Source organism: Parasteatoda tepidariorum, chromosome 3 (genome assembly GCF_982258835.1).
Source record: "Parasteatoda tepidariorum strain Cologne lab strain chromosome 3, Ptep-v5.0, whole genome shotgun sequence".
Lineage (NCBI taxonomy): Eukaryota > Metazoa > Arthropoda > Arachnida > Araneae > Theridiidae > Parasteatoda > Parasteatoda tepidariorum.
Window position 1 is genome coordinate 3,239,099 of NC_141757.1, and position 23,313 is coordinate 3,262,411.

At 29.4% G+C, this 23,313-nt stretch overlaps 2 protein-coding genes across 6 annotated transcripts in view; one reads left to right on the top strand and one right to left on the bottom strand.

Moving 5' to 3' along the window:
* The window catches only part of LOC107454050 (coronin-6), a 28,294-nt gene extending 15,490 nt beyond the window's left edge, over positions 1 to 12,804 (bottom strand). Inside the window, exons 1-5 of one of the 3 annotated variants that reach the window (XM_043050998.3) lie at positions 12,617 to 12,804; positions 10,496 to 10,693; positions 7,667 to 7,919; positions 4,720 to 4,895; positions 2,580 to 2,696 (exon numbers count right to left, since the gene is read on the bottom strand). In XM_043050998.3, coding sequence (XP_042906932.1) covers positions 2,580 to 2,696; positions 4,720 to 4,895; positions 7,667 to 7,919; positions 10,496 to 10,693 — 744 coding nt within the window. In that variant the 5' untranslated portion in view covers positions 12,617 to 12,804. Of the gene's footprint in view, positions 1 to 2,579; positions 2,697 to 4,719; positions 4,896 to 7,666; positions 7,920 to 10,495; positions 10,694 to 12,516 lie in introns of all 3 variants that reach the window. The other 2 variants (XM_043050999.3, XM_043051000.3) reach the window with 2 other exon arrangements.
* A 140-nt stretch (positions 12,805 to 12,944) lies between these two features.
* On the top strand, positions 12,945 to 21,957 carry sll (adenosine 3'-phospho 5'-phosphosulfate transporter 1). Of its 3 annotated transcripts, none has more exons than XM_043051001.3 (4): positions 12,998 to 13,134; positions 14,664 to 14,800; positions 17,600 to 17,623; positions 19,207 to 21,957. In XM_043051001.3, the coding sequence occupies exons 2-4, from the start codon at positions 14,677 to 14,679 to the stop codon at positions 20,286 to 20,288; spliced, it is 1,230 nt and encodes a 409-aa protein (XP_042906935.1). In that variant the 5' UTR covers positions 12,998 to 13,134; positions 14,664 to 14,676; the 3' UTR covers positions 20,289 to 21,957. The 3 variants fall into 3 exon arrangements, with proteins under 3 accessions (XP_015926619.1, XP_042906935.1, XP_087014735.1); XM_087158609.1 differs by lacking the exon at positions 12,998 to 13,134 and adding an exon at positions 13,319 to 13,435; XM_016071133.4 differs by lacking the exon at positions 17,600 to 17,623 and having other exon boundaries at positions 12,945 to 13,134.
* The last annotated feature ends 1,356 nt before the right edge of the window (positions 21,958 to 23,313 follow it).

A 23,313-nucleotide genomic window follows, 5' to 3' on the forward strand; every position in this document is an offset into this window, starting at 1 on the left:
ATAGCAATTTAATCAAAACCTTGAATTGATTGATTGAAAAAATTATTAACTCTTTTAAACAAACAATTATATTTTTATAAATTATAATCAGTTCACTAATCAGTGAATGAATTTTACATTAATATAATTAACATTAGTTCACTAATATTTTAAATATCCATGTACATATTATAAGCAGGAGTGCAGAATACACAATTCACATAGGTTTTTTTCAACAAGAAAAAATATTGCAAAGCAACAAGTTTTTTAACAAAAATTTTCCTACAGCAGAGTTGCCACAGAAAAAATGAACAAAATAGTTGCTTTTAGTAGCCTAAAGCATGAAAATAGTTGCTTAAATAAGTAAAAAAATTTCACAATAAAATGACTAAAATATTATTAAATGACTTAATTGCCATATACCATGATCTATTTAGTAAAGTTGGTGCCAAATACAGGGTTCATACAGAGATAAAAAATCCAAGGAGTCCAAAATTTAAAAACTTTGCGTAAAAGATAATTAGACAGTTTTTTTTAAAAATCAAACAGCAGTTACTAGAAAAAGAATTTGCAAAAATGCATATTTTGCATAGGATATTTTTTCCTAGCCTTTTTGAAATGAATGTTGACTTTGTCAAACTTCATCAAGAAAAATAAATATATCTTGTAAATAATCTTGATAATAAATAATCTTTGCAATCTTGTAAATAATCTTTTAATAAATCTTGTAAAAGTACATAGTACAAATGTTAAAGATTCATAAAAACCTATCAATCTTATATTTTTAAATTTGAATTCATAAAATCTAAGGCATTTTATTAAAAAAAAAAAAAAACAGTAAATCATTAGTTAAGTTTGCTTGTAACATGCAAAATTAAAATTATTTGCTTTTACTTTTTTCTGCTAACTCTTGCGATTCAATTTTTTTCTTTTAAAGTTTCTCTTAAACTATCAGATTTTGACAGCTAAGTCATATCTAAGTCATATTTTAGTTCCCCTGCTTGGACAGCTAATTCATCAGCGGACTTAGTAAGTTCATCTATACAACACAATAATCTAAGGAGTTTCTAAGGAGTCTGTACGAACCCTGGGCAAATATAATAGTTTTTATATAAACCTTAGCGTACTAGCACTAAATTTTTTTTATCAAAAAAATAAGTATATTTGAAGAAAGTTAAACACTACTAGCATTCAATCAAAAAATACTGTTTCATTTTTAAAAAAAAACATACTTTTTCTAAAAAATGTTCCCTTTTATCAATTATTGATTTCACAAAGATGTTTATATATATATAAATATTGTGAAAAGTTATTACCCACATTAGAAATTCAGGAATCGTAATATCGTACAAAAAATTGTCTTTTTTAAAAAAAAAAAAAACCATGCAGAATTTCTTAGCAATAATCCTTGAAAAGGCATTTGAGAAACAAAATAGACTTACAACGGAATCTGCGCAAAATTTAGAGCATTAAAAAGAGGTGATTCAGAGCAGAAAATTCAAAATTTCCTAAATTTTTCATATTTGAAGAAAAATATTTTTCCTCATGTTGAGAAGCTCCCATGGGTCTCTGATTGTCTACCCAATTTATGTTAAAAAAAACATCACTAACAGCACAGAAAAGTCCTCCAATAGTCTTTTCCTGAAAACAGTTGCTTCTTTTTAGCCCTCTCGGGCAAGAAAAGTTGCCATAGTCACCTCAGGCCGAAAAAAGTTGATTGTTCTCGTTCCTCAGAGGGGCAGGCAGATAAAATACCGATTTCTGACGTTCCTTTTGTTTTTTTGTCACGTGAATTTGATAGCTCGTCTGTACAACTATCACGCATATGCGTAGTAAATTTCATCAATTTCTGACATTCATGATAAACATTAGTGTAACATAGTTTAACATATCAATACAAATTTTAACCTCTTGAAAAATGTAAAATAGATATAACTTAAACAACAAATGTTGCACAATATGAGATAATAGTACATACAAATCCATAGCTGCCAACATGGCTGGGAAAAAATTTGGTAGATTTTAAGAAATAATACAAATTTTATAATGTGCAAAATATTTTACACTTAGGGAATTTCAGGGATTTTTATAGTCATCAAAATAGAAAAACTAAAATAAATTCTAGTTAAGATTGACATTTGACATACTTGAAATGTTATGCATTATGTTTACTCATGATTTCAAATATTAATAGGCATTTAATTCATCAAACATAGTTAAAAAGATTTTTTTAATTATTTTAAAAATAGAAAAATAAACTGAATATTTTAGAACAAAAAAAAGTTTTTAACTGATTTCTACAAATAATGCTTGATTATGTATTAGTAACACTTATTTAAATATTCAAGCAAGCAATAATCTGCACAAAAATTCTATTTCAATAGGGATTTTTAAAGGAAATTGCAGGGAATTTTTAAAATGTAAAAAAACAAGGAGAATTTTAATTAAACCAGTAGGACCAGGAGAAACTGTCAAAATCCATTAAAGTTGGCAACTATGCAAATCCATTCAAATCAACAATTTTATCCAAAAATAATATTTTAAAACAATTTTAATCCTTAATCACAATAACTGTAACAATAAAGAAGAAAATAAGGAACCTCTTTTCGAAGGGCATATTGTCTTTCACTCATCCTTGAGAAACCAACAGTTAACAAATGGCCATTCCTTAAGTAAACTGCTTTCTGAGGTTTTGCTCCCTCATGACCTATAGCTTCCTATTATTGTAAAAAAGCATACTATTATATTTCTACAATAAATAATTTCAAAAATTCTTTTTCTTAGTATAACAATCACAGAGGTGATTGTGACACAAAGCAAAAAAAAAACCCTGAAAATTTGCAAAAATTCAATAACAAGATATCAATTTATTATATATTATTCATGTATAATATAATTTTTTGAACTAAGATTTATAATTAAATTACCTATCAATAAAGAATAACATAATTTAATAGTAATGAATTTAAGTAAGATACTTAGTTCTTACTAGAATCGCGATATTAGATTTACAAAACGCGAAAATACAAAACACATGCCCTATATAGCTTCCTATTATTTTTTTTATTATTCCAATAAACTAATTTTTTTTTTGTTTAGATAGAGCTATATGTAAAAAATTATCACTGGCGTTATTTTTAAAATATGTGAAAAACTGAATCACTTACAGAAAAATTTAAAACAACGACTAACGCTTAACCCCTCAGAAAATTCCATTTCGTTTTTCGCTCATCCCTATTTAATGAATGAGATAATACTTGAAAAAAACTGTATTAAAATCAAGTGTTATCCACAATGTGTATTGAACTTGAATAAAAAGTAATTTATTAACGATTGAAAAGATATATAAATATATACATAGGGAGAGTAAGAACAAATAGTAGAAATTGAATAAGGGTACATTGTGATATTAGTCTTTTTTTTATAACAATAGGAAATAAATTAATTTATAATTTCATTTTTGTGCCTAAAAAAGTTCCCAAATTTTTCCAAACTTAAAGGATCACTATCATCAGTTAGTATAAATGCTAATTTACAATAAATGAGATATTTAACTTTTAGTTACATAAAAATTAATTAAGTTCATTTCAATTTCTTTTTAGAGTTAAATAAAGTTTTTTTTAGAGTTTAGGGTTAAATAAAAATGTCCAGAATTTTCATTGCTCTCCAAGTAATCCGCCAACCTTTTGATTTTACTTTATATTTTATAGCTGACGTTGAACAGCCGACCCAAGTTTTGGGTTTACGACTACTAATGTTCAACTCCATAGCCGTTTCAATTTGAACCCAAGGTACATGGAGAGGAAAACCACCTTCACAGACTTCTGGACGAAGAATTCGCAGAAATTTACCCTTGTAAGGACTTTTTGTTAGAACTTACACGCCTTCCATTACATGGAGAGGGAAACCCCCAAACATTCCCATGGTTAGCCTGATGGCAAGGAGACTAACTCATGATCTGTCTACCTCTGAGGATATTTCATGTCAGCACTGTGTTTGGTACAAGCCGGATGCGGAATTCATATTGAAATCGGTTCATATCATTAGAAGGCAAATGCGCCATCCAACCTTTTGATTGTAAAAAAAAAAAAAAAAAAAATGCTTAAAGAAACAGCAAAGCATTTCTGCTACAGCCCATCGTGGGCCAAGGAGTTAACCTACCAATGACACAATTAAAGGCATGGTTATCGGTACCAGGGTGCGTAGCGAAATCTTTCAACAAAAAATAAGCACCTTTCAAAGACATTGCATGATCATAATAAAAAAACTAGTTTCTGAGAATTTCTGCAAAATTGAGAATTTCTTGCAAAATGCAGCTGAGTTGAAACATGATATGTGAAGAATAATTCCCACTGAATCCAGCTCAGTATATGCACATGCGGACCCACAAGCTTTTCATCAAACATATAAAATGACTGGTGCTTTCAAATGTTACGGAACAACGGCACACCGAAATGCATTGTGTTTGAATGATTTGAGAAAGCGTTGAACAGAACAATGTGAAAAGCACGCTTTTGCATAATATGTAGCAAAAATCGACATGGCAAAGAAAAAAAATTCTCATATTTGAAAAGGGAAAATTAAGCACTTTTAAAAACACACAATGAAAAAAGCACCTTTAAGGGCTTTTAAAAAACGAAAATAAGCACCTTTAAGGACTTTTTAAAAACACTATGCACCATGTGGTACATATCAATCTGAAGCTCGGTGAGCTCTGGGGATAAAAGAAAGAATGCTTACCACTTTTAATTTTCCAGTGCGTGGTTCAAATATTCTGATCTTTTTATCTTTACAAGTAGTGACTAGCCTACTACCGTTCCAATTCCAGCAACAATGAAATATGGCATCTGGATGATCCATCTGAGATATTGCTTCACCTGTACCCACATTCCAAATACGAACTTTGCAATCGGCACCTTCAGGGAAGAAAAAACAGAAAATGTAACAAATGCCTAAAATACTTAATGCTGCAACAATAATTAAATTAAAGAGACTAGAGTTTGTTTCACATGTCTATTTATCTCTAGATAGTTTTTAAATTTATATACAATAGGAACGTATGTTATAGGATCAAAAAAACTAATAATTCTACTATTTTCTTTAAGTTCTTTTTATCCCTTTGACTAGGAACAGGGGTCTGTCCAGGGTAAATTTACTGACAGGTAAATTACTTATTAATTACCCTATCTGGGATATAATACTTATTAATTAAATGTTTAGCGATACCTTCATAAATTCAACTCTAGGAAAAGTTTCACAAAATACTTTTTAAAAACTCTAGTTTCACAAAATACTTTTAAAAAAGCAAGTTCTCATCCCATCTCGTTGCAATCTATAGAAAAGAGGAGCTTTTCCACCAGCTATCTTTTACGAAAAGGCACGTGTTCGGCCAGATAGTGCAGTGCGGTAAGTCTAACCAATCGCTTACGTCATATCAAAGCGAGTGAGACAACAAGGCTCTCCCTCTAAAAACTGTACAGGAAGTCGAAATTCAAACATTATTCTAACATACCTTTATTTTTTATGAAACATTTTTTTCTTCTGCAAAATTTTTTTCTGTATGACCCAGTTGAAAATGTTCTCATAACGAAAATAACTTTTAGTGCTAGTACTGTTAAATACATGTTTTTATTATATTCAAGTTGAAATTTAACTATGGCCAATTTTTTTTTATGGATTTTTAAATTTGGATACAATTTTAAGCCCAAAATTTTACAATAGAAAAATAATTTTTGATTATATGAGAAAAAATAAATAGAAATTTACCAGTCATAAATGATTTTTATTTGTAGTGGCAATTTGCGAAAATATTTTCTTACATTACCATATTTCTGTGTTGATTTTTTAATATAATTTTCAATTTTCACAAATTATACCTAAATTTTAACAAAATAGGTATCTCTCAAAAAAATCTAGACAGAACCCTGAGTAATGTAAGTGGAATATGTTTCCTGTGCATAACTGTTTGTCCTAATTTATTCTTATCAGGGTACATAGCCAAATCTTTCAACAAAAAATAGACACCCTTTAAGTACTTTTTAAGCACTCAAAAAATATTTTTAAGCACTATATACACTAACAAAATGCAAAATAATTTTAAAAGACTTTAGTTTAAGTTTTAGTTAAGACTTTTTCTTTATTATATTAGACACCATAAAAAGATTGAGAGTGCAATAATCCCACTAAACCCAGCTCAGTAAGCACATATGCGGACTTCCAAGTATTTCATCAAACAAGTAACATGATTGGTGCTATCATACTTTATGAACCAACAGTACGCCGAAACGGATTGAGGTTGAATGAATTGTGAAAATGTTGAATGAAACAATGCGAAAAGCACGCTTTTGCATAATACATGGCAAAAATCGACGTGGTAAAGAAAAAAAAAATCTCATTTTTGAAAAGGGAAAATTAAGCCCTTTTTAAAAACACCCAATGAAAAAAGGCACCATTAAGGGCTTTCAAAATACAGTTGAACCTGTTTATCTCGAAATTTCTAAAATTCCCTACATTTACTGTCTAAAATCAATGTATTTTCCATGTTTATGTCAAATTTTTTTTCTTCAAAACCTCTGTTTCTCGAATTTTTAATAATAGAGCACAGATGTCAAAACTTTCTTTATCAGTAGAACTCATAGACAGAGATGAATTTCGTAAATCAACAGGAAGTAGGGATGAATAGGTAGGGGGTGTTTCTTGGAATTTCAATTGCTATCCCTGCACTTCCTTAACTAGAAAGGAATACAATGATTCTGGCAGTAAGTGAGGGGTTAATGAGTAGTGACCATCAGATAAGAAAGCTAAGAATAGAAATTCATTTTGACCTTAAACTTACAACCAATGGATCAGAGGATAATTAAGAGTTTTAAAGTGAAGTATAGAAAACTTGTCGATGCCATCGATGAAAAAAGTTAAGACGCTATCAGAATTACTGTTTTGCCTGGAGAAATGTGTCTCTAAAAACCATCTAAAATGGTTTTAAAAAGCTGGTTTCAAGAATAGCTGTGAAGATGATGAAGGCATCAGTAAAGAAGAATAAAATATTAACGTTGAAAATGCAGTGCCAGATTTGCCAGAATGGAATGCAATAAAATCTGGATTTAATGTTGACATTAATTTTGAAGATTTTTACAAGTGGACAATTGCCTGGCAACACGCGGAACATTGACAGGTGCGGAAATCATAGATAATGTCGGAGGAATATCAGATGAAGATCATATTTATGAATCAAAAGTGAATGCAAAAGAAGTACAAAAAGCTGTAGAACTCTTATAAACTACTCTTGAATTCCCAGGAAAATGTTGGCTATGAGGAATTTGCGATCTTTCTAAACCTTAAAAGAATAATCGAAATAAATAAGGTTATACGTCAAAAATCTTGGAAAAATTATTTTCAGTTCTAAATCTACATTAAAAAACCGTTATGTAAATAGATGTATGTGGTACAATTAATTTAAAGAAATGTTTATATTTTTCTACTAAAAACAATTAAAGCACTTTTAAAAGAATTTAATTAAATTTAATTTCTTTTAAAGTACCTGTATAACTCGAAACCTCTTTATCTCAAATTTTTCGCTTTTCCTGTGAGATTTGAGGTAAAGAGGTTGGACTGTACAAAATTAAGCACCTTTAAGCAGTTTTTAAAAGCACCATGCCCTGGTGACAAGAGTTTCTAAAAGAAATGATACCTGCACTAAGGAGAATGTTGTTGGCCGAGGGGTGCCACACAACAATGCCTGCTCTTCTTTGATGTCCGCAAAGTTCCACAACAGGTTCAGTTAAGGATCTTGTGAGACCACCATCTGGGATACACCAAACTCTGACAATTCCATCTTCACTAGCACTTGCAATGACAGCATCATTGAAAGGACACCAGGCTATATCTAGAACAGCTCCTTTATGACCAGTCACCATGGGGTAGTTGATGTCCACACGGCCAGTCTGTTGAATACATTTATCTGTTAACTCTCTCTTTTTTTTAAAGTACAATTTTTACTTTAACATGAGCAAGTAAGCCCCGCGGCAGAATTTTTTTCAGCTATCTGCTATTAATTGAATATTTAATTGAAAAATTAAATTACTTACCAATGAAGAATTTCACAAATTTATAGTAACTAATTTAAGAAAAATCTTATTCTCACAAGAATACTCTTATTCTTATAAGAATCACAAATGCATTTTCGAAATTTCGTGAATATGAATCACGATATTGGATTTTAAAATTTTGTGAATATGAGTCGCAATACCAGATTTTAAGAACACATAAATACGAAATTATATGCTCTATTATTATTATTGAAAAATCATAACTCTCTAGAACTAATATCTCTCTGCAAGATACTTTTAAACAACCATATATGTTACTAATTTAAAATTTGTGCTTACAAAAGAAAAAACTATGCAATTTTTTTCTTAATTGAACATGTAATAATTTGTTATTCTAACATTATGTGTGATATTCTTGTATTTAGTTGGGAGAGGGTAAAATGCTCAAATTATTTCCTCAGGGTTGCCACTCAAATCTGGAAAAAAAATTCCCTGTACATATTATACACAATATATTAAGAGCACACAATATATTAAGTCACCTGTATTTTCCAGGTTTTTCCTTTTCTCCCTGTGGAGTGGCAACCTTGTTCCTTCTTTGCCTTTTGTAAATAATCACAATAAAAAATCATGAAATCGGTAACAGTAGTTTCCAATAAAAAGACAGATGAAAAATCACGCGAATCTGACTCCTCAAATCCATATTTCGTTTGGAGATTAGGTTGTTGCAATATATAATATCATATAAAAAATATCGGTTTTAAAAACTATGTAGAAATTAATAGCAATAACAGCCAAAAAAAATCAATAAAATCATTGCATAAAAAGTAAATACTCAAATGCAAGATTCGATTTTTTCCATTTTGTTTGAAACACATCAGAATCTTAAAAAACCATGTGAAAATCAAAATCAATAACTGCCGAAAATACAACCGAAATATTATAAAGATTTAGGATACTATTGGTTTAAATTGAGGGTAGCAAAAAGTGATTAGCCAAATGCATAATTCACATACTAGGTGCAAATTTCTGTAGAAAGTAAAAATTTTTTTTTTACTTTTCAAAAGAAAAATTCTGCAAGAATTCTGTAATGTTCTGCAACAATGTGATGTTGCTGCGATTTTGCCATGTGGCATGTAAGTACATGTTTTAAATTTAAGTGTTTCAAGTAGTAAGAAATAACAAGATAGAAAAGTAAATAAATCAATAAAACTAACTAAGAAAAACAATAAAAATCATGGGAAAATCTTTTTGGGGGACATAAAAATACGTGACAGGCGAATTTTGACAGCAGTACAATACATAAATGATTTTGTAAAACACACGTCATGGGTTAATTGTAAAATTCATCTCTTTGTAAACTGCTCAAAATGTCATTCTGAAGCTTATTGGAATGAGCCTAATAGGTGCATCGCCTACAGTTTGCAAAGGTTTTCCAATTAGCCCATGAAATATACATAAATATGTATAAAAGTGCATGAATGTCGAAAAAAGAATTGGAATGTAAAAAAGGGGAATACATTAAAAACAATTCAAATTAACCTTTTAAAAGCAGCAGATTTCACTTAAATTAAGATTCTGAATATGAAAAGAATTTCTTTTTTTTTTTTTTTAATAAAAAAGCATTTAAATATATTTGTTTAAATGGCAGAATATAGATGGGCAGAATATAGAGAAAAATTCTTCACTGACTACATTAATTTCAACTATGCAACATTATATATTTAAGTTAAACACAGATATTGCATTCTTAATTACTTTAGTCTAGAAGTAAAAATGCTTCTCAAATTATTTTAGAATAACAAATTAAACGTTTTAACAGCAAAGTTTATTACCAGGGTGTGTAGACAGATTTTTCAAGCATCCTTTAATTACTTTTTAAAAGTTCTCAAAAAATATTTTTAATCACTTTTCAAAAAGAAAAAAAAATCATAATTAGGATCTGAGCATTAATAAAACTATTTTTTTCTAAGGTTTTAAAGTTCTTAATTTATAAGCATAAAATTAATAAAATTCAAAAACAATATTAGAAACTTTGCATAATCATGATAAAATAACTACTTTCTAATAAATAATGAAGATAAAATTGTGAAAAATCATGCATTTTTTATAATTTAGAACGACAATCGATACGGAAAAGAAAAAATCTCTTCCTAAAAGATAGAAAATTAAGCACTTTTTAAGAACGCTACACACCCTGATTACAAATTGTGTAATAGAAAGGCCAGATAACAACCAGCTAATTATCAAAACTAGCGACTTAAAAATAAATTAAGAATGTATTGGATTTATAATTTTTGTGACCATGTATTCTGTAATTCCTTACCAACAGAAAAGTTTATATGATTAACACAAACAAAATGCATTCATTTATGTGTCAGAAATTAACACAAACAAAATGCATTCATTTATGTATCAGAAATTAACACAAACAAAGAAATTCATAGATTTGAGCACCAATTTTTACTAACTTTTTGCAAAGGAATGACTAAAAAAGCACCTCCTCCTGCAGCTTCAATAACGATGGCTACGAATTTTGGATTAACAGCACAAAAATTTGAATCCCAAGAACTCTTAGTTATCTTGATATTGTCATAGCAGTTATCCCTCTTCGATGGCTGAGCAAACACATGCCGAAAACGACTGTTCCTCACAATTCTAAAAGACATCTGTAAATGACAAAATCAACAATTGAAAATTAATGAAAACAAACGAAATTAATACAACAATTCAAAAAAGATAAATAATGCAAATTAAATACAGAAACCTTTTATAATGCTGCCAATTTTAACTTTTTTTAGACAAGTAGTAAGGGACAGCAAAAGCTTGTGATTTATTTTTTAATTTTATCTTTCAAATGTTTTTATTTGTTAGCATTTAGAATTTTTAGGTTAAGATAAAAATTTTTTCAAAGATTAACCAATTTGAAGTAAATTATAGTTAGCATCTACTTATAAATTGTTGCCACCTACTTCAAGTTTAACATTTCCGTCATGTTTTCTTCTAGTTAATTTTGTATTAGAGTTTGTGAATCTGGCAACTATATTTTTATGTTCTATTTATGTTATAATATTAAGTTAGAGAACTTACGATATGTTGCGTTTAAGAGAATTCGATACGATTTTCATCTTTATGATGTAAGTTTATGCATCCAACAAATACATGTAAATAATATATTGTAAATAGTCCTATTATTCTGAGTGTTGCGTTGTAAAATAAAGTAATTAGAAGCAAAAGAATCTCGAGTCATAACATTAATATTTATGAATATATTAATGCCTTCCCTTATTCTTTTCACTCACCAACTGATTCTTTCACAATTACTTTTGTTTATATAACAGATTGTAAATTAGAAACTATTCTATTAAGAAAGCCCAAAATAGTTTTTGAAGAGATTCCATTAGTATAAAATTTCAATATGGCTATGTTTTATGGTTACCACAAGAATTTCATCACTAAAATTGTTTTTTGAAATGCTTATTTCATTTTAGTAATAATACCTAATAAGATCCTTTGTTAATTTTATACCAAGTACAGCCAAGCAAAGTAGAAAAACATCTAAAAGGAAAACTGGATCAATCAGCGTGATGTAACTGTCCAATGAGATGACTTCCGGGCTCAATTTTTTTTTTTTTAAAAATTACAATTTTGATTTGAAAAACAACTTGAATCATGAAGTCAAAATTACAAGTTAGAATTCTTGATTGCCATTTTGAGACAATTCTGACCCAGTTAAAATTAGCAATATATATATATAATTAAACATCAATACAGATCAAATACCTTTTTAGCACTAAATTATATTCAAATTAATGAAAGCATTACAATCCAAACATTTTCTACATTCCATTAAGAAAATGTAATTTCATTGCATTTATATATATATATATATATATATGCACACATATATATAGGACATATACACACACATATATGCAGCACATACATGCACCTCTCTTTTGAGATATTTTCATTTTCACTGATTATGTTTTGATACTATAAAACAAATAAATTTTCAAACAAATTTAAAAACGCATACATAATTTTTATTGCAAGGTCACTTCAAAAACTATCTTATCTTTAATTGCTAGAAGGCATTAAAAATTGCAAACAAGTCATGTTAACATTGATTGAATAGCATTATTAAAAAAAAACCCAAAACAGCACAACATTATTGCTTATTAATATGTCACAGTAACGGTACTAATAACTATTAAAGTGCATAATTTTTCAACTGAATTCAAGCGAAAACTTCAGTTTTTCCTATTTCTAGATATTATTAGTCCTGTTTTTAAATTTTAGGCTGAGTCAAAAAACTTTGTAAGACATTTGTAACATTTACATGCAATAACACATAAAAAGTAAAAACAGAACTGTTAGGGCAACAGTGAATAAGTATATTTTCAATTGTGAACAGCTAAAATGCATGAATATTGAATTAACATTCGTTACTTAAGCTTTAAGTTAGATAAACGACTCATTAAAAACTAACCAGGTTACTTACAACTTGAAACTTCGAATTGTCAACATTAATGAATACTAAAAGTTAAATATCAGTTACAAAATGCTCAAAAGATATTAAAACAACTCACTTTATAAGTTGTATAATAGTGAAAAATGAAGAGTGTGAAACTTAACCATTAATTAAACAGGAATGTATCGCATTGTAATAGTAAACAATTGACAGCCGACAGCCCACACCTATTATTAAAGATTACGATATTGATTAAGTATTCGTAGTAATTTTGCAGACTTTCCAGAAATAAGCGCCGCGATGGCTGAGGAACTCGAGCCAGATGAGTCACATTTTCTGCAGTTAAGAGATTACAAGCGTTTATGTGTAGGGCTTTAAACGACAAATAAATTCTTCAATGTAATCGTAATTATAAGATTAAACATTTTCTTCCGTTCCATTCTATCAGTTTTTAAAGTTTTTGTACTTTATTGTTATATTTCGATACAGTCTTCGAGTTTGTTACGGTGCGACCAGTTCAATAAGTTCGACGGTAACAAATAATTTAACTGATACAGCGTCTATATTTTCTGTCTGCTCTTCGGCACCTCTGCAATTTTTTTAATCATTTTTTGTAAAGAATATGTGATTTATTTGGTAAGTTAAAATTTATTTCGGATTGAAAATAATTGTTGAAACTTCTCTAATGATGAGTACGATGACTAACTGTTCGAGTTAATTTTTTTGTAATTACTCATAAAATAGTTAGCGATGTCTTAATTTTCATTTATCCCCCTTTTATAGGTACTTACTAGACTTAAAATTCGGACGAAAGCAGTGCGAGATCTAATTGAATCAATTTATGGATGTAAAATCTAAAGAAACAAGCATTAATAAATGTTGCCAAACATAAAAAATATTGTCAAACATAAAAAAAGATTGTTAGCATATGTTTTTGGTAAAAAGTGTATTTTAACTATATTCATTTGCTCCACCTCTTTAGCATAAATGATTTTGTTGTTTAAATTCTTAAAGAGATACAGTTAACACTTATATATATATTGGTAGAATTTTGTTTTGTTCTTTGTTTTTACACCCTATGCATAGGCGTAGCGTAAAAGACATTCTTTTTGAGTGAAGGGGGTAAAATGTTTTTTTTTTAAAGGATATTTTGGGTATCTCGAAGTTTCCAAAAGTTGGTGATTATTCTGTCACAGATCACGATTTGGAAGTCTTTCCAATATGTATATACATAATAAAAATTTTGCCATGTGTAATAATATGCCAATTTTTTAACCATTATTTTGTGTCTTGTGCAATCTTAGTATGCGTAACGTTTTTAAAAAGTACATAAAGGTACTTATTTTCGTTTTTTCAAAGCCCTTGAGGGGTCTTTTTTATTGATATTTTTTGAAAAAAAAAAACTTGCTTGAATTTCCCTTTTCAAAAATGAGACTTGTTTCTTTACCATGTCTATTTTCGTCACCTATTATGCAAAAGCGTGCTTTTCACAGGCATGAAAATTTTCAGCTTTTACTCTGATTTCAGCTTTTTTCAAAGCTTTTTAAGCTCCATACATTTATTAATTTCATAATGTTTGATTGTGTTTATGTAGAATTCAGCTTTTTTTGCAAACTGGTACTTTCATCCCTGTTTTCACATTGTTCTATTCAACAATTCATTCGACCACAAACCATTCTAGCTTACATTCGGTCCGTTGCGTAAAAGCGCCACTTATTTTACATATTTGATAAAATACTTTGTATTCAGCAGGTGCATCTACTGAGCTAGGTTCGGTGAGAGTCTTGCACTCTAATGTGCCACTCTGCTGCATTTTGCAAGATATTCTCAATTTCAGGCTTCGTTTTCCTCCCTCTGAATTTGAACCGAAAAATCTCTTGATCATTTTATAATTATGGAAAGAGTTCTTTGTCAGAAACTAGTTGTTTTACCATGATCATGTAAAGACTGAAAATTATTTTGTATTTTCTTAATGTATATAGTGCTTAAAAATATTTTTTGAGTGCTTAAAAGGTGCTTATTGTGTTGAAAGATTTGACTACATATCTTGAATCTAGTCTTCCAAATTTTTAAAAGCTGTTTCATATGAAAATTAAGTAGTTAAAATGCTGATCACCTGACTGAAGTGTTATTCTGTGTCCAACTCAAATGTTTGTTTTTATTAGTTTAATTTAAACCATGGAATGGACAGAGTCATGGATTTTGAGACTTGTGAAAAATTTACTTGGATATACTACTGTTGCAGTACCTGGTGCTCTGCTAGTGTATTACTCAAAAAAATCAAAATATCTGGACAATACAGGTAGGTTTATTACTGACCTTTTAAACCTTTTATATTATGCCAATAAATGTTGCATTGATTTAGTTATGTCTAGGGTTTAAACTAAAGGTGTGTATAAGTTATAAATGTTTCTTGACTTTTTGCATTTTAAGTCTGTATCAGTAAATTCAAGAAATCTCAGGGGACACACGTAACATACCCTCCAACTTATGAGGATTTTGAAAATGATTCTTTCTAGTGGTAGCGAACCAAAGTAGAAATTTTTAAAGCAAATGGATCTCTCATAAAACTTTTATCAGAACTTCAGAATCTAGCCATATGGCCTGCACTTTTATAAGTAATAGTGGACAAGTTGCGCTAAAATAAACTTTTTTTTAAATATTTAGACATTAATTTTGCTACCGTCTGAAAAGATTTCTAAAACTACAGAAATTCCGTAGCAGTTGGAGGGTATGCACGTAATATAGTAAAACGGAGATTTGCAGTTAATATTAGTAATATAGAAAAATAGAATGATAGAGTTAATATAAAAAAAGTTAGACCAGGTAAACATAGAATAAATCATGAAGTTCCAATGTTTTGAACTGAATGAAAACAAGTTATGGCGGGATTCGAAAGTGAGGAAATAATCTTGCAGTAATTAATTTGAATCTTGAAACAGGGTTGGGTTTTTGGATGTCCTAAACTGGTTTTGTTTTATGTGAGTTTTACTGCCTTAAAATGTCCTAAACCTTGAACATTGGTAAAGGGTAAAAATTCTATATGTTTAACAATTGTACACATAATAATTATATATATTAATAAATATTTGATGCTTTTTATACAATTTGCTTTAATTTTTAAAGGAAATTAATAAAATAGGAAAAGATTTATAACTTTTGAAGCTTCACAACTCATTGAACAACAAAAGTGAATGCCTTTAAATATGAATAAATTTGCTTTTAATACTGATGAATTATGTCTTTGCAAAAGGATAAATACTGCAATATTGAAAATAATAATAAACTTTTTTAATAAAACCAAAACTTGTCTTCGTTTTATTTTTCACAATATATTTTTTTAAAAATTGGGACATAATTTGAGTAAATAGGTTTTGGACAGGCCGGTGGATTAAACCGTGGATTAATCCATTCTGTCCAAAACCTTTGCCAACTCTGCATGGAATAAAAAAAAATGTCACCATTTGAAAATTCATAATTTTACCGAACTCACTTTTCCTTTAATTTCATAAACTAATCTGTTTAGTGTTTTATACTTCCTGTCTTTTAAGAAAGCACTTAACATACTTTTTTGTCAATCTTTTTTATAAGCATCAGCCATAAAATTTGCACCACTGGATATTAATTGAAATAAATGTCTTTTAAGTTAACTAACCTGAGCAATGTAGTGTTTCAATATGTAAATATTAAAATCAGTTTAAAAACTATGTATAAACTGACTGAGGCCTTCTATTATCATTGGCAGACAAAATATAAAAAAATAGATGGATTTCATCAATTTTTCCTGCCCTCATTTAAAAAACCCAATAAATATGGTATTTCTTAGTTTATATTTAAGAATATATTTAATATAGTTTTTAAGAAATATTGATATTCATAAAGAGGATACTTCTTTTTACTTCTATGAAATGTTCTGTATTTTTTTGCTTTGCTTTACTTCACTTGATGAGTAAAGGTAAATAAATTTGCTCCAATTATTTTAATTTATAATTTAATATAGAAATGCCCTATATTTTTTTTCTTTGCTTTACTTTGCTTGATGAGTAAAAGTAAATAAATTTGCTAAAACTATTTTAATTTAAAATTTGATATAGAAATGTACTATATTTTTTTGCTTTGTTTTGTCTGATGAGTAAAAGTAAATAAATTTGCTAAAACTGCACTCTATAATAAAAAAATTGACGCACTAAGACGCGCAAAATCGACGCTCGATCAGGCTGGAATGATGCCGACTGGGGACGTATAGTCTTAAGCGACGAATCCCGCATCCAACTGTGTCCTGGCGATCATCGAAGACGTGTTTGGAGACGCACAGGGCAGGGGGTATCCTGCCTTCACTATTGCGCGCCAGACCGGCCCTCAACAAGGCATCATGGTCTGGGGTGCCATTTCCTTTGACAGCTGGACCCCTTTGGTCGTCATTCGAGGTACACTTACTGCACAGCGGTACGTCAATGACATCCTAAGACCGTTCCTTTCGCAGCGCCCTGGGCTGGGTTTTCAGCAGGACAATGCCAGGCCACATACGGCTAGTGTTGCTATGAACTGTCTGCAAGCTTGTCAAACTCTTCCTTGGCCTTCCAGATCACCAGATCTCTCTCCCATCGATCATGTCTGGGATATGATGGGAAGTCGATTGCATCTGGCACGGAATGTTGATGACCTGTTCGAAAATTGGATCGAATTTGGCAGGAAATACCGCAAGAGACCATCCGGGAGCTTTATCGGTCTATGCCACGCCGTGTTGCAGCTTGTATCCAGGCTAGAGGCGGGTCAACACCTTATTGAACTTGTTACTGTAACTCTACAATAAATTATTCAATTGTTCTGAAATTTTAATCATTTACTATTCTGTACATTGTCTTCCTATCCACAAATTTTCGTTTCAATCGGACAACTCCTTCTTGGTGTGTCGATTTTTTTGTTATAGAGTGTAATTTAACCTGCATCTTAATATAGAAATGTACTATATTTTCTGTTTTGCTCCATTTGGTGAGTAAAAGTAAATAAATTTGCTGAAATTATTTTAATTTATAATTTTCTGCAAATTTTTTTAAGATGTGTATCAATGTTAACACCTGAGTTCTTTTCTTTTTAATAGCTTTATCTAGAAGAGCAGCAAAGAGTATGTTTCAATTTTATTTTAAATTATCAACATTATTTGAATTTTATGCAAAATTCAACTGAACTATTACTAATATTTCTCTGTTAAAACGCTACCTTAAATTTGTCAATTATAGTGTTAGAACAATTGTAGGTATAAATTAAGGAATCAATGTGTATAAAAAAAAAAATTTAAATGTTTGTTCTTAAATCTGATGTTGGACATGTTAATACTATCTGTATAGAATTTTTTTTATCATAAATTTAAAATTAAGTAACAATAAATACAGTAGTTCATAAAAAATTATAATTGATACATGATCAAATGTGAATATGCAATTAATTTATAATTACAGTAATGTAATAGTATAGTTTGTCTAAAGTAAGAACTCCTCTAGCCATTCGTGTGGACTCGTGACGGTGACTATGGTAACGAGGAATAACTATTTCAGGTTGGTTTTGGGTCATTGTTGAGGACAGGTTTGGGGTCAGATCAGTGAGAGAGAGGGTATCTTTTTCTTCAGTCTATTGTGTTAGCCCTGGAGTGAAGGCTATCCTCCCTGAAATGTGATACTCTGGTTTCCATAGCAGCAGACAGCCTCTGACTTTGTGGCAGGGGGTGTTCTTACAATAGACAAACTATAAAGTACCTTGCTTATTTAAGGTTGTTTGTTTATTTGTGTAAACATATAAATAATTTTTGAAGCTTTATATAAAATGACTCATTAATTCAAAAATATAAAGAAAATAATGAACTGATTTTTTGTTGCAACTCTAGTGATACAGTAGCGATATTATATGGATTTTTTTTTCTTTTTCAAAAATAGGTAAAAGGGAAGAGCAAATAATGAAAGTTGATATGTTGCAACTGCAATAATGCTTCAGGAGTCTGTTCAGGGCAAATTTACTACCATTTAGCGGTACCTTAACGAAATCAACTTTGGGAAAAACTGTAGTTTCTCAAAATACTTTTAATAAAGCAGGCTCTAAGATTCTCCTCTCTTTCAGTTAAAATTTTGTTTTTGTATGACCTAGTCGAAAATGTTTTCATAATGAAAACAACTTTTAGTGCTAGTACTGTTAAATCCATGTTTTTATTAAATTCAAGTTGAAATTTAACTACGGACAAAGGTTTTTATGGATTTTTAAAGTTGGATAAAATTTTAAGCCCAAAATTTTGTAATGGCAAAGTTATTTTTGAATATGTGGGGGAAAAACATAAAGATACTTACCAGTCATAAATGATTTTTATTTGTTGTGGCAATTTTTGTAAGTATTTTCTGATTTTACAATATTTTTGTGTTAATTTTTTAATGTAATTATTAGTTTTCACAAATTATGTTTAAAATTTCACAAAAAATTAATTATTAAACAAATTATTAACAAATATTAAACAAATTATGTTTAAAATTTCACCTTGACAGACCCCTGTGCTTACATAAGTTTAAAAAAGTTAAAAAGAGCAATAAATGATAGGGAAGGGAGTATTATATACAATACTATACTCCCTTCCCTATCGTTATATAATACTTTCCCATATATTATAGAATACTTTGTTGTAAAACCTGATCTTAATTAATTGTAATTTACTTTAATTATTCTTAGATAGCTGTTGGGCAAGATATGTTAAACTCTTTGTGCACGGAGAGGAAGAGACAAGATCATCATCAGAAATTCCTATTTCAAAGCCAAAGCATACCAATCTCCAAAAAGCTTTTACGATTCTTTTCTGTTTTTTGGGACTCCAGCTGTCATACCTAACATGGGGTCTGATACAAGAAAAGATCATGACCCAAAATTACCACAATGCTCTTGGTGAACAGGCAAAGTTCACCGACTCGCAGTTTCTAGTCTTCGTCAATCGCTTCTTAGCTTTTATTTTTGCCGGCACGTACGTGTCCTTGTCGAGTCAACCCAAGCACGTTGCCCCCCTGTATAAATACTCTTATTGCTCCTTCTCAAATATTATGAGCAGTTGGCTGCAGTACGAGGCCCTCAAATATGTGAGCTTCCCTACTCAAGTCTTGGCGAAAGCATCTAAAATAATACCCGTGATGGTCATGGGTAAAATCATATCAAAGAAAGGGTATAAATATCACGAATACGCCACCGCCATTGCCATATCTATAGGAAGTGCCATATTTCTGTTATCAGGCAAGAAGTCTAGCGACATAGCCACAACGACCACCGTATCCGGTCTTGCAATTCTCGTGGGCTATATTGTGAGTGACAGTTTTACTTCTAATTGGCAGAGTGCGCTATTTAAGCAATATCACATGTCCTCGATGCAAATGATGTGCGGGGTTAATTTCTTCTCTTGTATATTCACGTCTATATCGTTGTTGCAGCAGGGAGGGTTTTTTACTTCATTCCTATTTTTTATCAAGTTTTCTAGTTTTTTATGGGATTGTTTGTTGTTGTCCGTCTGTTCCACCATCGGGCAATTATTTATTTTCTACACCATATCGGAATTTGGAGCGGTCATTTTCGTCATAATAATGACCATCCGACAGATCATTGCGATTCTCTTGTCATGCTTCATTTATCACCACCCCCTGACTCTCAGTAGAATTTTCGGTGTTCTCATTGTGTTTACGACTGTTTTTCTGAGGATTTATTTGAATCACCGAACAAAGAAACCTGCACCATCCCCTGCAACTGTGCAGGAGAGTACGACTAAGGCGTAAGATCTGATTTGTGTTTTTAAACTTTTATGGCTGTTGAAATTGTTGGTATATATACTAAGTTTTTATTTTGCTTATTTGTGGTATGCTATGCATTTTGAGTTAAAGTTGCTTTTTTTGTTACAAATATACATTAGTTTCTTTTTAAAATTTATTCCTAAGTTTAGTATAAATATGTGTTAAGTTGTTCAATTTATATATTGTATTTTGACTTATTATGGAACTTAAATTATTTTTCTATACAGGAATCTTCCTCTTTATAAGAGTACTGTTAATGTAAATAAGACTATTATTATATAATTCTTATGGTTATAAATATGAAGAATAATACTAAATTAGTCTGAAAATTTATTTTTAATTAACTGTATGTTTAAAGATATAAGAATATACTTGAAGAAGGTCAACATTCTGAGAATATTCTTCTGGAGCTATAATTAAGGGGTAATCTTTAAAGGAGGAAAAAATGTATTATAACACTTATCTGAGAAGTGTTGTTCTTTCATCATTCTCAAACTGATAAAAAGTTACATTTGGGTGTACTCCCAGAATCGCAGTGACACAGCGACATTGTTGCGGAACTTAACAGAGTTCTTGCAGAAATATTTTTCTTTTGAAAAGTGAAAATTTTCAGTTTTCTTTTTTTTCTGAAGTTTACACATAATAGTTGAATCATGCATTTAGATAATCACTTTTTGATGCGCTTAATTTACGCTGATGGTATCGTAAGTCAATGTAATGTTTCGGTTGTATTTGTGGCAATTATTGATATTTAATTTCCCATGGTTTTTAAATATCTCGATTTATTTCAAACAATATGGAAAATTTCTATTTTATTTACTATTTAAGGCAATGATTCTATCCAATTTTTGGCAGTTATTGCTATTGATTTCTCAATAGTTCTTAAATCCGATGTTACAATTATTTATTATGCATTGGAGTCCAATTCGCGTGATTTTGTCGTTGATCTTTTTTTTTTTTTTTTTTTTTTCCTTTCAACCATTTATAATAATTTTCTTATTGTGATGATTATTTATTGCGTTACTCCATCCCCCAACAAAATGCGAGAATATCACCCATAATATTAGAATAAAAACTTATTGCGTGTTCAATTTAAAAAAAGTGTAATTTTTTTGTTAACACAGCACTTTTGTTATTTTAAATTAGTAACATATATGTTTGTTATTATTAAAAGTATCTTGCAGAAAGATATTAGTGGTTTGTCGCTGATAACTGGAAAAAATTCTGCCGCAGGGTAATAACACTTGTCTAAGAAATGTTCTTTTATCATTTTTAAGCTGATAAGTTACGTTTAGGTGTACTCACCACATAATAGATAATTTAAAGTTTTTATTTCAAGAATTTTCTTCAAATTATATCTAAAACAGATTAAATTGAACAAAAACCTCAAAAAATGTATTATTTATAAATATAAAAAGCTTTTAGTGTAGGAAAGCACAATTTTTTGAGTGAATGGCCATTTGCACAGCTGGATGAATAACAAAGGGCTGTACGTTGAAAACACGTTGACGACAAATATGATTATTTTTATTAAAAGTATTAGTTTCCTAAGGACTAAATTTTTTGATCAGTGAAATTAGTAATATGTTTTCAGAAAATATAATACTTTTAATTATGTAAATTAGTAGTAGTAAACCCCCCACCCCAAAAAAAATATATATAAATGATTGAAAAATAGTTGGATTTATGACGAAATCTGCAAAAATAAAGCTAGTCATCAAGTAATTACTTGATACAAAATTGAGGTATCGTAATATCATATTAATATTTTGTTTTTTTGAATATCAAATGGAATTTCAAAGCACTTACCCTGGAAAAAGCTATCGAGAAACAATATAGTTTTACTATAGAATCTGTGGAAATTGAGTGCACCGAGAATTAATGATTCAAATGTGTGATTCAAAATGTTTGAATTTTTCTTTTATTTTCAAAATTTTTGAATTTTTTTTTATTTAAATTTTTTTTTCTCCATTGTGTTCAGAAGCTTTGTAAGGCCACACATCAACAGCCCAGGTTGTGCACCCCTATTGTAATGTATTCCTTATTTTGCAAAAAAATAGGGAGAAAAATTCTTACTTTGTAGATAAAAAGTTGATTATATTTTTAATAACAACAATACTGCTTTAAAAGATTTCAAGCAAAATTTTACACAGTTTGAAAACTTATCTTCAGATTGTGAAGCTGAGCTTTTATTATTTTTTTTTTAGTATTTTATTCACTTGACTCAATATATTGGTACTGATGCTATGGGCCACAAATGTCTGCTTTTATTTTTTGTAAATAACCAGTTCCTTTTTCTGTATGTGTTCATCTATGGGTACTTAAAAATAATTAAGTGCTCAAAATTGTTTGAGAGAACAATTTTGATAGTTGTTTTTATGTAATAATTTTCAAAGTATGTTGGTTTCATTTCTATTTAGTTACTTTATCAACAATCTCACGCAAACTGTAATAAATTTTAAAAAATATGATCAAATTTAGTAGTTGATTATTTTTTAACTTATTCTATATATTATTTTACTATTTGAGATATAATTTCAAGTGCAAAGATTATTTTAATGTTTTGAGATCAATTTCAAAGAAAAATGTTTTTCTTTAATTTTAATTATTTGTCTTAAAAAATCTTGTGAAGTCCATTAATTTTTAAATAATGTGATCAAATTTATCGATTGTTTGTAATTATGCTTTTTTAAAAATTTTAGTGCTTAAAGAGTATACTTAAAAGGTGCTTATTTTTTGTTGAAAAATCTGGCTACACATCCTGTTTAATAATAATATCAAATGGAAAATTTTATTATGTGAATTAAAATATAGAAGACTGTTTCTGTAAAAAGTGGATCCATGTCCAAAAGTTTATTACCGAACATTTTACGCCTTTGTGTGATAATAAAAAAATTTAGTTATCATCTTCGAACAAGTTAGGTCTATTAATCATTATTTATTTCATTTTGCTAAGATGAAATGCAGTGTTCAATGTTTTAAGTTAAGAAATTAGTTTATTCTGTTACTG

What these genes read in the sequence shown, in the direction of transcription:
- sll (XM_043051001.3), top strand. Translation starts at nt 14,677, where the DNA reads ATGGAATGGACAGAGTCATGGATTTTGAGACTTGTGAAAAATTTACTT. An exon ending in AAAATATCTGGACAATACAG is followed by an intron (nt 14,801 to 17,599) that starts GTAGGTTTATTA and finishes TCTTTTTAATAG; the next exon opens with CTTTATCTAGAAGAGCAGCA. An exon ending in ATCTAGAAGAGCAGCAAAGA is followed by an intron (nt 17,624 to 19,206) that starts GTATGTTTCAAT and finishes AATTATTCTTAG; the next exon opens with ATAGCTGTTGGGCAAGATAT.